The sequence below is a fragment of the Coregonus lavaretus genome (genome assembly GCF_964263955.1).
Source record: "Coregonus lavaretus genome assembly, chromosome: 13".
Classification (NCBI taxonomy): Eukaryota; Metazoa; Chordata; class Actinopteri; order Salmoniformes; family Salmonidae; genus Coregonus; species Coregonus lavaretus.
The window spans coordinates 29,220,720-29,234,010 of record NC_140000.1 but is presented as its reverse complement, the minus strand read 5'-3'; the positions used below and the strand labels follow the sequence as shown (position 1 = coordinate 29,234,010).

The window sequence follows — 13,291 nt, the reverse complement described above, 5'->3', positions numbered from 1 at the left end:
ACATTTTTTCACCGGTCAAATGTCCATTGCTCGTGTTTCTTGGCCCACGCAAGTCTCTTCTTATTGGTGTCCTTTAGTATTGGTTTCTTTACAGCAATTTGACCATGAAGACCTGATTCACACAGTCTCCTCTGAACAGTTGATGTTGAGATGTGTATGTTACTTGAACTCTGTGAAGCATTTATTTGGGCTGCAATTTCTGAGGCTGGTAACTCTAATTAACTTATCCTCTGTAGCAGAGGTAACTCTGGGTCTTCCTTTCCTGTGGCGGTCCTCATGAGTCAGTTTCATGATAGCGCTTGATCGTTTTTGCGACTGCACTTAAAGAAACTTTCAAAGTTCTTGAAATTTTCCGGATTGACTGACCTTCATGTCTTAAAGTAATGATTGACTGTTGTTTCTCTTTGCTTAATTGAGCTATTCTTGCCATAATATGGACTTGGTCTTTTACCAAATAGGGCTATGTTCTGTATCTCACCCCTACCTTGTCACAACACAACTGATTGGCTCAAACACATTAAGAAGGAAAGAAATTCCACAAATTAACCTTTAACAAGGCACACCTGTTAACTGAAATGCATTCCAGGTGAATACCTCATGAAGCTGGTTGAGAGAATGCCAAGAGTGTGCAAAGCTGTCCTCAAGGCAAATGGTGGCTACTTTGAAGAATCTCAAATATAAAATATATTTTGATTTGTTTAACACTTTTTTGGTTCCTTCATGATTCCAAATGTGTTATTTCATAGTTTTGGTGTCTTCACTATTATTCTACAATGTAGAAAATAGTAAAAATAAAGAAAAACCCTTGAATGAGTAGGTGTGTCAAAACTTTTGACTGGTACTGTATATCATAAGGATGTAGTACTGGTGATGTTAAACATTTCTCAAATCGTTGTTTAGATCTGATATTCAACGTCAAATCCCTTCAGTCTAAATTCCAGCTAAACTTGGAGGACAGTTAACTACTTACAAAAAGCGTGCTTCTGACGAAGAGCTACAAAAGTAAATAACCGTATTTGACAGAAGACATATGGTGAATTCATCAAACTTGAGGCTCTCCATTCTCATTAGTTGCTCATTCAACATATTTGCTGTCACTTCACTCAATTCGGTTTCCAAAGTCTCCCTTCCTAACTGTTGTACATTCCCTGAGACCAAACAGAAATGTGTCCTTGGCCAAGCATTCAAAGATTTTCATAAAACAGCCACACATTTGGTATCTCGTTTCTGCATGACCAAATGTTGAGCGGAGTGTTGCCAACTCCTCAGTAAGGAAAGTAGCTATTGGCTGTCCTAAAAGTCGCTAAATGACGTAATAACCTAATTTGCATAATTGGCCATGTGCATGTATTTTTTTATTTAACCTTTATTTAACCAGGTAAGCCAGTTGAGAGCAAGTTCTCATTTACAACTGCAACCTGGCCAAGATAAAGCAAAGCAGTGCGATAAAAACAACAACAACACAGAGTTACATATGGAATAAACAAAACGTACAGTCAATAACACAATAGAAAATCTATATACAGTGTGTGCAAATGTAGTAAGTTATGGAGGTAAGACAAAAAATAGGCCATAGTGCAAAATAATTACAATTTAGTATTAACACTGGAGTGATAGATGTGCAGAAGATGATGTGCAAATAGAGATACTGGGGTGCAAATGAGCAAAATAAATAACAATGTAAATAACAATATGGGGATGAGGTAGTTGGGTGGGCTAATTACAGATGGGCTGTGTACAGGTGCAGTGATGGTAAACTGCTCTGACAACTGATGCTCAAAGTTAGTGAGGGAGCTAGTGTCTCCAGCTTCAGAGATTTTTGCAGTTCGTTCCAATCATTTGCAGCAGAGAACTGGAAGGAATGGCCGCCAAAGGAGGTGTTGGCGTTGGTGATGACCAGTGAGATATACCTGCTGGAACGCATACTACGGGTGGGTGTTGCTGTGGTGACCAATGATCTAAGATAAGGCGGGGATTTGCCTAGAAGTGATTTATAGATGGCCTGGAGCCAGTGGGTTTGGCGACGAATATGTAGTGAGGGCCAGCCAATGAGAGCATACAGGTCACAATGGTGGATAGTATATGGGGCTTTGGTGACAAAACGGATGGCACTGTGATAGACTACTACATCCAATTTGCTGAGTAGAGTGTTGGAAGCTATTTTGTAAATGACATGGCCGAAGTCAAGGATCGGTAGGATAGTCAGCATGTTTAGCAGCATGAGTGAAGGAGGCTTTGTTGCGAAATAGGAAGCCGATTCTAGATTTAACTTTGGATTGGAGATGCTTAATATGAGTCTGGAAGGAGAGTTTACGGTCAAACCAGACACCTAGGTATTTGTAGTTGTCCACATATTCTAAGTCAGACCCGCTGAGAGTAGTGATTCTAGTCGGGCGGGCAGGTGCAAGCAGCGCAAAAATGCAGGGGGATCTTTCCCTTTAATTGGTTAACTATCACATTTACAGCTACACCAGTAACCACTCCTCTCAATGGCGCCCTTTCATTGAGAGCAAAACAATTTGCATCTCTTGTCCCCATTCGTTTAACACGGAGCGCCTGCTCCCTCTGACCAGCAGAAACACAAACAATTATCACAAGACCACTTCTGGTTACCTTCACCGATTCCACAGCAACCAACTCTGTTTTCACCCTCCCTGAAACCACAAATGGATCAGCCAAAAGGCAAGGGTCCACTTTTCCCAAAAGTCACTCCTACTGTCACAGACTCATCTTTATCCTGACCATCGGTGCAAGCCTTGGTATTCGGTAACTTCACCACAACTACCACCTCCGATACTTTGCCCTCATTCACTTCCATTTATCCTACTGGCTTCAATCTGGCGTACAGCTCACTCTGTTTACACTTTCTACCGTTCTTCTTTAACAAATCATCTCCCCTTTTCCCGCCATTTTTAACCGACTCAAACTCACCCTCTTCCTCCCTCTCTCTCTTCAACCTCCTATACCTGTCTTTTCCCCTCCATTCTTTCTCCGTATTCCAAGGATACGTCTCCTTATGATAATAATGTACTTCTCCTGACATACATCTTGTTTTTGCTCTATCAAGGGACGCCATTTAACCGGCTGTCACAATATCCGTACAATCAGCACGAACCTCTCGCTGTCCTAACCTGCTACCAAAGTCACTTTTTATCGAAGTGGCGTGTTCATGTTCTGGGTCATCAAACTCTCAATTTTATTGGAACCAAATTGCAAAATAATACATTACATCTAGTTGTTGATTAGTGTTAGAAATAGTATTTTCTACAGGTCACTATAAATTAATGTTTATAGCCTATTTTGACAAATATTTTGAACCATGTGCCTCAGTCTATTAGTAGGCCTAATAGAATATAGAAATACATTAGTATGAATTAGTATAACTTCAACCCAGCTGTTTCTTATCTTTCATTTTAGAGACTAGGCAATTCAACTAGGGACATGAGTCATGACTTCATTGATTACGGCGTGCACGTCTGTCCAGTGAGTCTACCTTCCCCTTGATAGTCAGAGCGCACTATGGCTGCGATGCGGACAATCCTCCTGTCCTGTCTTCTATTCACATGCGGGAAAGTTCTGGGGCTGTCAGGTGAGTGCATAAAATGGCCAAACAATATACATGCAACAATTTAAATAATGTATTTAATATAGCCTAATCAATAATAGAAAACAATGCAGCTATGTGTTGTTAGATAACCATTCGATAATGCTGTAGTCGATCTATCTGCGTGTCATCAGCACTTCTCTTTCCAGGCAACTTTTGGCACATCACGGATCTTCACTGGGACCCAACCTATAAACTCACCGACAATCCAGATCGTGTGTGTGCATCCAGTGGAAAACGGCCTGCGCACAGTGCTGGTAAATTTGGAGACTACCTCTGCGACGCGCCATGGGAACTTATTAACTCCACAGTGTATGCAATGAAAGACATTCTGCCAGATCCGGATTTCATCGTCTGGACAGGGTACAACAAACTCACATTTATTTTATGTAGCCCTTTTGTGTGTAAATTGAACTACTTGTACATTTACCTTCTTAAAATGTTCCATTGAAGAACATTGAGGATTGCTCCCATGTACTGTTTATAAAGCTCTACACCTGTGATTGACTTTCTCTAAAAGAGGCCCATTAAAACAACCTGACATTTGCCCTACAGAGATGACACGCCGCATGTCCCGAACGAGGATCTGGGAGAAGAGGCGGTTCTCTCCATTATCAGCAACCTCACACACATCATAAAGCTTGTTTTTCCAGGTGTGTCTAACCTCCAAAGCTTTTGAGGGGGAAGTCCCTCAGGGCCAAACTGAAAGATATTTCGTTTTCCTTTTGTTGTCTTTTTGGATATATTCATCAAAGCCATATGATCAGCTCATGTTACCTTTCAGGTACTAAAGTGTACTCAGCGCTGGGGAATCATGACTACCACCCGAAGAGCCAGCTACCCCCAGCCCAGAACAACATCTATGAACAGACAGCACAGCTGTGGCAGGGCTGGTTGAAACCAGAGTCTCAAACAACCTTCCGTACAGGTAAACTACAACAGATCCTGCCTAGGCTTGGTCATGTAAAATCAAAAACATTTTTATTGGTCACATGCCCTGAATACAACAGGTGTAGACTTTACAGTGAAATGCTTAATTAGTAGCCCATTCCCAACAGTGCAGAGTTAAAAGATAAGACACATATTTGCTGAATAAAAAAAGGAAATAGTAACACAATAAAAACAATAAAAACAATATATATACAAGGAATACCAGTACTGAGTCATTGTGCAGGGGTACGAGGAAGTTGAAGTAATACAGTTTGTGCATGTGGGTAGGGGTATACCACCTGTACACAGATTAAGCCTCCTGGACTAAAAAGCATGCTCAATTGACGTAATTCATTGAAATAACTTTTTAGTTCAGGACTAGGGTTAATCCGTGTCTGGGAAACCAGTCAATGGAGTCTGGAGTGGAATTAGTCAACTCCAGTCCAATCAGTTGTCTTGTCTTTCCTCTTTTTTCTTTATAGGTGGATACTATACAGAGAAGCTGCTGAATCGACCAGGTTACAGGGTTGTAGTCCTCAACACTAACCTATACTACGACCAGAACAAGGCCACAGAAAAAATAGACGATCCAGCCGGCCAGTTCAACTGGGCAGACCAAGTTCTTACAGAAGCTGCCAACAACAAAGAAAAGGTCTTCAAATCAAATCAAAACAAATCAAAAGTTATTTGCCACATGCGCCGAATACAACAGGTGTATACCTTACAGTGAAATGCTTACTTACAAGCCCTTAACCAACAATGCAGTTTTAAGAAAAAAAGTGAAGTAAAAAATAACAAATAACCTTGTTATTTGTTATAACAAGTCTTACCTCGCTCTCTATGTTGCAAGAAATAGTAAGAGAAGATAAGTGCCTAGTAACTCTACCAGTAAAAGCCAAGCATCTGTTAGAAAATATAGAGATAACAAACTCCTGTTTTCTTCATATGTAGTGGAGGTGATTTGAATCAAGCTCTCATGAAGTGGTAGCCCTGTCTGAGACTTGTAACGCAGATGTTGCATACGGACTTTGAGGATATCCTTATACGCTTTAATCGCAATCCCTCACCGATTTCGCTCTTAGGTTTACATCATTGGCCACGTTCCACCAGGGTTCTTTGAGAAGAAGCGAAGTAAGCCTTGGTTTCGACCGAACTTCAACAAACGCTACCTAGAGCTGATCCAGAAGCATCACCCTCTCATTATCGGACAGTTCTTCGGCCATCATCACACTGACAGCTTCCGCATGTTCTACAGCTCGGAAGGTACAGTGTCATTTAACGGATACACATACTACACTTTCATTCAATTTTGTCAAACTTTGTTCCACCACCTCAAGACATTCAACATTAGCCAGGGTCATAGTCTGTTTCTGATCTTTTGCCAACATAGCAATGGAGTTGGCAAGAGCACAAACAGATCTGGGACCAGGCTAATTCAACATTTTAACATGATTGTTCAAACATTGGATGCAGAGAAAAATCTATGTGTGCTGCCAACCTATAGTACTTGTGCCTCTCATCTAAAGTATCTCACCAATTGTCTTTCCCCAGGTTCCCCTATCAGTGCCATGTTCTTGACCCCTGGGGTCACTCCCTGGAAGACCACCTTACCTGGGGTCATAGACGGAGCCAACAACCCTGGGATCCGTGTCTTTGAATATGACACCCAAACCCTTCTAGTCAAAGTAAGAGCAGACGGACTCAGGTATTTTCTTTTCTTCTTAAAAGCCAAAACAATCTATCAATTTAATGGTTGCTCAGAAACATAATCTTACCATTCTGCCTCTTCCATTAATGCCTGATTAACACTATAGGACCGAACCAAACCATACTGTGCTGGCTCAGATAGTTTATTTTCACATTGTTCTTTCCTGCACGGCTCCAGCAACTGTGCTGGATGTGCTACCCTGCTGCTACCCGCTTTGTGGACTATGTTATGCTTTAAAAATTATAATAACAATCATGTATTTTAACTTCTATAGCGCTTTTCATAACAGAAAAACATCTCTAAGCGCTTCAAAAGCAAAAGCAAAATGGAGAAGGTCAGTTCATGGCTTGATCAGATGAAAATGGTCAGGGAGATGGTTGATGGAGTCTGGTGATTGTCTCCAATCTGTCTCTCAACCCACAGGACATGGTGACCTACTACCTGAACCTGACCCATGCCAACGTGGCCCAGGCACGCTGGGAGAAAGAGTACCGCTTCACTGAGAGCTTTCGTGTGCCTGACGCCTCCCCGGCCTCCATGCACCAGGTCGCAGAGCGCATGGCCAGCAACCGCTGCTATCTGCAGAAGTACTACGAGTTCAACTCAGTCAACTACGACCTGACAGAGTGCAACAGTGACTGCCGCGTCAACCACGTGTGTGCTGCTAGAGAGGTAGACTTTGAGAGGTACGAGCATTGTCTGGAGAAAGAGAGGGCGTCATCGACTGGTGTTGCCTTGTTGCCAGTTCTCTCTGTGGTGATCAGTCTGGTCTGGTCCAGCTGTTAATGATCTCAATGTGCACCAAAGACATGGATCCATTACCACTGGCTGCCTACAATGAAAAGACTGAAAGGCTGCTCCATCCTATGGAGTCCTTCTTCCAAATGTTGCGATTAAGGACATTTACCTTAAATGATTTAATCAAATAGATACATTTAACTTTTTTCTAACATAAGATCTTTCAAGAATGCCTCTTTTTGAGTATAGCGATCAGAATTCACGGATTGACTGCATGCTGCATTTTCCAGTCTGTGCATCTCAATTTCAATAATGTGCCATGCTTGTTAAAGTAATGCTATGAACATTTAGAAAAAAATGGTTTAATAAGAAGATCCACGACCTTTGATTTCAAAACTCTTTTTGTGACTTATTTTAACTCATGTTAATTGGTGTAAAGTAACATTTCTACCACCTGAAAATCATTTTGATACTCTAGCGAGGCCCATTCTTTGTGGTAGACTGTAGCAAGAATGAGCAATGTTTTCATTTCAATTTCCATATAGTCCCTATTTTAATAAATCAATTTATAATATTTTGAAGATCGAGTTGAACCTAGGGCTGTGGCGGTCATGAAATTTTGTCCGCAGGTGATTGTCAAGCAAATAACTGCCATCTCATGGTAATTGACCGTTAATTAACATAAAAGTTGCAGTCTCACGATAATTGACCATGAATGAACATAAACGGGTTTAGCATCTCCTGGCTTCCACTCATAGCCTACTGTAACGTATACGCAGGGAGTCAGGAAGCAGGTGCAGAAGGTGAGTTTAATAATGAAACGATACAAAATAACAAACATGAGCCGTGTACTGAACGTGAGAGAAAACAACACTGCCTGATGACTGAGGCTTACTGAGGGCTATATGAAGGGAGAGTAATCAGGGTGGTAATGAAGTCCAGGTGTGCTTAACGATGGGGAGCAGGTGTGCGAAATGATGGTTGCCAGGTGTGCGCAATGTGGGTTGCCAGGACCGGTGGCTAGTAGACCGGAGACGTCGAGCGCCAGAGGAAGGGAGCAGGAGTAGACATGACACCTACAAGCCACTGATGCAGACCTTTGGAACATCTACATTTAAAAAAGTATAATAAATCCATTTAGTATAGCCTACATCATTACAATAAATCCATTATTTATTTTAGACAGGTCTAAAGAAACATGATATGAAGAAAATGTAGTCTATTTTGTCCTTATGGTTGGCCCTGATATGGCAATGCCATATCGCTGTGGGCTACACTAGTTCATTTAGCAGACAAGATTTGCTTAAAATTCTGTGGCATTATGTTTTATTTTTTCACAGTACGAAGAATACAATTGAACATAGCTGAATAAAATAGAAAGGATATTTTCTCCAAAAGCTTTCCAAGGAAGTGCGCACATGTTGCTATTCTGTGTTGAGCGGTTAACAAATAAACAGGTCCTCCTATATGCTTAATTTAGTTATTTATGCAACTTTAGTTGTGTTACAAACGTTGGGCTATATGTTTTGATTTTTAATACATTCTAAGGCTGCATGATGCGACTCTAATGATGATTTGAAAAAATGTGTTTATTATTATCTGATTTGTTTATTGTGCAGGCTGCACACACTTCATCAGTCTCTCATTCACAATTTGACAAGCACTTGATAATATTCTCACCAGCCCTCAAATTTCCCGGCGGCATCCCCCTTGTGTGGCCATAATGCCACCTAAAAAATCCATGCCTTTTGCGGCCAAAGTAGCCGTTGTGCCCTTGGGCTGAATATAATAATTATAATTCCCTTCTCCCGGCTGCAGTACTCCGAAGCACTTCTCACTCACATGGCTCTCTCAGATATCTCAATTCTTATTAGCCAATGCCCGTAACATGATCGGGTCCTTCTCACATGCATCTCAGCTAAGAAGTAGGCTACAAGTGTCCCTCATCGAATTCTGTCCACATTTATCCTACTTTTCATCAGCCAACAAGATGAGTAGGTCTAACGAACAGCAAAAGCACTAGTCTATGTCAATCTACTATCCCCCATAGTACAAAAGTTGACCTATTCTATTGGTCAACTTGTCCTTTTGTGCAATAAATAAATATTCCAAACATAGCCTACTCTGGGACAGTTGTGGGATGTGATAGATCCCAAATTAATACAACCACTCACATATTACTTTTTTTACGCAATGAGGCTGATGCAACAGATCAGAACGTTTAGCTTAAAATGTTGATCAACTATTAGGCTATTTCTTCACATTATAAGCGCAGCAATGCGCACACGGCAGTAGGCTATAAGCGCAAATGTTCCAAAATGCAATCAATTAGCGGGAAAACACTGTTCTCAAAAATGTGATTATGCATGTAATGCTTTATTACAGTGGGGGAAAAAAGTATTTAGTCAGCCACCAATTGTGCAAGTTCTCCCACTTAAAAAGATGAGAGAGGCCTGTAATTTTCATCATAGGTACACGTCAACTATGACAGACAAAATGAGGGAAAAAATTCCAGAAAATCACATTGTAGGATTTTTTATGAATTTATTTGCAAATTATGGTGGAAAATAAGTATTTGGTCAATAACAAAAGTTTCTCAATACTTTGTTATATACCCTTTGTTGGCAATGACACAGGTCAAACGTTTTCTGTAAGTCTTCACAAGGTTTTCACACACTGTTGCTGGTATTTTGGCCCATTCCTCCATGCAGATCTCCTCTAGAGCAGTGATGTTTTGGGGCTGTCGCTGGGCAACACGGACTTTCAACTCCCTCCAAAGATTTTCTATGGGGTTGAGATCTGGAGACTGGCTAGGCCACTCCAGGACCTTGAAATGCTTCTTACGAAGCCACTCCTTCATTGCCCTGGCGGTGTGTTTGGGATCATTGTCATGCTGAAAGACCCAGCCACATTTCATCTTCAATGCCCTTGCTGATGGAAGGAGGTTTTCACTCAAAATCTCACGATACATGGCCCCATTCATTCTTTCCTTTACACGGATCAGTCGTCCTGGTCCCTTTGCAGAAAAACAGCCCCAAAGCATGATGTTTCCACCCCCATGCTTCACAGTACGTATGGTGTTCTTTGGATGCAACTCATCATTCTTTGTCCTCCAAACACGACGAGTTGAGTTTTTACCAAAAAGTTATATTTTGGTTTCATCTGACCATATGACATTCTCCCAATCCTCTTCTGGATCATCCAAATGCACTCTAGCAAACTTCAGACGGGCCTGGACATGTACTGGCTTAAGCAGGGGGACACGTCTGGCACTGCAGGATTTGAGTCCCTGGCGGCGTAGTGTGTTACTGATGGTAGGCTTTGTTACTTTGGTCCCAGCTCTCTGCAGGTCATATACTAGGTCCCCCCGTGTGGTTCTGGGATTTTTGCTCACCGTTCTTGTGATCATTTTGACCCCACAGGGTGAGATCTTGCGTGGAGCCCCAGATCGAGGGAGATTATCAGTGGTCTTGTATGTCTTCCATTTCCTAATAATTGCTCCCACAGTTGATTTCTTCAAACCAAGCTGCTTACCTATTGCAGATTCAGTCTTCCCAGCCTGGTGCAGGTCTACAATTTTGTTTCTGGTGTCCTTTGACAGCTCTTTGGTCTTGGCCATAGTGGAGTTTGGAGTGTGACTGTTTGAGGTTGTGGACAGGTGTCTTTTATACTGATAACAAGTTCAAACAGGTGCCATTAATACAGGTAACGAGTGGAGGACAGAGGAGCCTCTTAAATAAGAAGTTACAGGTCTGTGAGAGCCAGAAATCTTGCTTGTTTGTAGGTGACCAAATACTTATTTTCCACCATAATTTGCAAATTAATTCATTAAAAATCCTACAATGTGATTTTCTGGATTTTTTTTCTCAATTTTTGTCTGTCATAGTTGACGTGTACCTATGATGAAAATTACAGGCCTCTCATCTTTTTAAGTGGGAGAACTTGCACAATTGGTGGCTGACTAAATACTTTTTTTCCCCACTGTATAAAGGTGCATTTTTATGTATGCCAGTTAGGCTCTACACTGGTTGTAAAGCAAATTAATGTGCTTCATATTAAGTTATTTGGCCACTTTAGTTGTGATACAAACCTTTTCAAAACATAGGCCTATGGGCTAGGCTACATGAGGTGTGCGACTATGATTTGAGAAAGTAAAAAAAAAAAAGGCATGTGCTGTTTCTTGCCTTACTGCACACACTGGGCATCATTCACAATTTATAATACATCATTCACAAGTGATAGACTTATATTGTCACCCATCAGACTATTCTTAATTTAATGTTGTCTTTACATATACTAAATAATGTGTTAAAATAGTTTTGATTTACACTGAACAAAAATATAAACGCAACATGCAAAGTGTTGGTCCCATGTCTCATGAGCTGAAATAAAAGATCCCAGAAATGTCCCATACGCATTAAAAGCTTATTTCTCTCAAATGTTGTGCACACATTTGTTTACTTCCCTGTTAGTGAGCATTTCTCCTTTGCCAAGATAATCCATTCACCTGACAGGTGTGGCATATCAATAAACTGATTCAACAGCATGAATCACCTTGGTTCACCTTGTGCTGGGGACAATAAAAGGCCACTCTAAAATGTGCAGTTTTGTCACACAACACAATGCCACAGATGTCTCAAGTTTTGAGGGAGCGTGCAATTGGAATGCTGACTGCAGGAATGTCCACCAGAGCTGTTGCTAGAGAATTTAATGTTCATTTCTCTACCGTAAGCCGCCTCCAATGTCGATTTAGAGAATCTGGCAGTATGTCCAACCCGCCTCACAACCGCAGACCACGCCAACCCAGGACCTCCACTTCCGGCTTCTTCATCTGCGGGATCGTATGAGACCAGCCACCTGGACAGCTGATGAAACTGAGGAGTATTTCTGTCTGTAACAAAGCCCTTTTGTGGGGAAAAACTCATGTAACCACGCCAGCCCAGGCCCACCCATGCCCAGTCATGTGAAATCCATAGATTAAGGCCTAATGAATTTATTTCAATTGACCGATTTTGTGGTAGAAATATTTGACTCAAAAGTAGTCAACTCAAAAATATCTCTCAAGAAACTGGAGCTTGTGAATCCAAAAAGTAGACCTTTATTATCTAAGAACAAAAGCCAAGATGTTCCATGTCTCTCTTTGGCTTAGCGCTCCCTTTTATACACACACAAATGCACAAACATGCTTACATGGCATATACAGTTACCCCTTATGGCAAATTCCTAACTTATTTTAGTTCTGCACCACCCTTCTCTTTCAACGTCCAGCTGTCACACAATGTCCACTCCAAAAGGTCATGAATGCTTTTTCTATATGAAGCCTCTCCTTCTACCATTCTATTGGTTGCGTGGCTCATGCCCTTTCTTAAAAAAGAATATAAACAACTACTAATAACAAGAAGATAACTAATGTAAAGCATACTGTGTCCATAATAAGTATATAGGTTCTAGGTTGAGAGCTTTTGTGAAAGAGCACATACATTCATTTAAAACACAGTTATATACTGCATTGGCTATATTCCTTATTTAAGCATGCATCTGGATTATAAAATATCAAACATGTTTATTATACTTTACCTTTGACCTCTCCCTACATTTGCCTTAATGATACATAAAATATCTCTATAATTTCCTTATATGAACTGTAACTCAGTAAAATCATTGACATTGTTGCATGTTACGATTATATTTTTGTTCAGTATAGAATGGACCATTACCATGCACCTGTCTCGTAACAGGGGCATGGGAGAAGAAAATAAGTCATCTATGCACTTAAATAGCGAATGGAGGACACTTTTCCCGTGGTTCATTTTCATGCCATCCAGATATGCTTTACTCCTGTTGTAAAGCAAAACAATGTGCTTAATATGAGGAAAGATGATAAATATAGTAGGCCTATAAAAAACCCAGATGGGATCCTCCTCTTTTTAATAGAGGCCATCAAAACTGTTCTCACACAATTGCATAGCCTATAGAAATGTTGTGAAAATGAGCTCATGGGCTCTCAAGTGTTTGATTTGATTTTCGAAAACATTTGCATTGATGTCAGAGTGATTAGAGGGACAATAGAGTGCTGAGTACCAGGCAGTTAGCAGGTTTGGTAGGCTACTGATGAGCATCAGCAGCATCAGCGCTTGGAGAAGCCTAGTTACCGTGACTAAATGTTCACGTGGAATTTGCCTGCGGTCATGACTAGTGACTGCCGGTGGCAGTAATATGGTCACTATAACAGCCCTAGTTGGACCCTGCATTAATGTTTTTAAAGCAATAAACCTGTCTAATACGTGTCATGATCGTATTTGCTCATGTTC

General features: G+C 41.0%; 1 protein-coding gene across 1 annotated transcript; it reads left to right on the top strand.

Annotated features, from left to right (window-relative positions):
* Window positions 1-3,522: 3,522 nt before the first annotated feature.
* LOC311139202 (acid sphingomyelinase-like phosphodiesterase 3b) lies at window positions 3,523-7,487 on the top strand. The gene is made up of 8 exons (XM_084174099.1): window positions 3,523-3,589; window positions 3,754-3,967; window positions 4,160-4,257; window positions 4,389-4,532; window positions 5,017-5,186; window positions 5,617-5,797; window positions 6,086-6,219; window positions 6,666-7,487. The coding sequence occupies exons 1-8, from the start codon at window positions 3,529-3,531 to the stop codon at window positions 7,026-7,028; spliced, it is 1,365 nt and encodes a 454-aa protein (XP_084030225.1). The 5' UTR covers window positions 3,523-3,528; the 3' UTR covers window positions 7,029-7,487.
* Window positions 7,488-13,291: the final 5,804 nt, after the last annotated feature.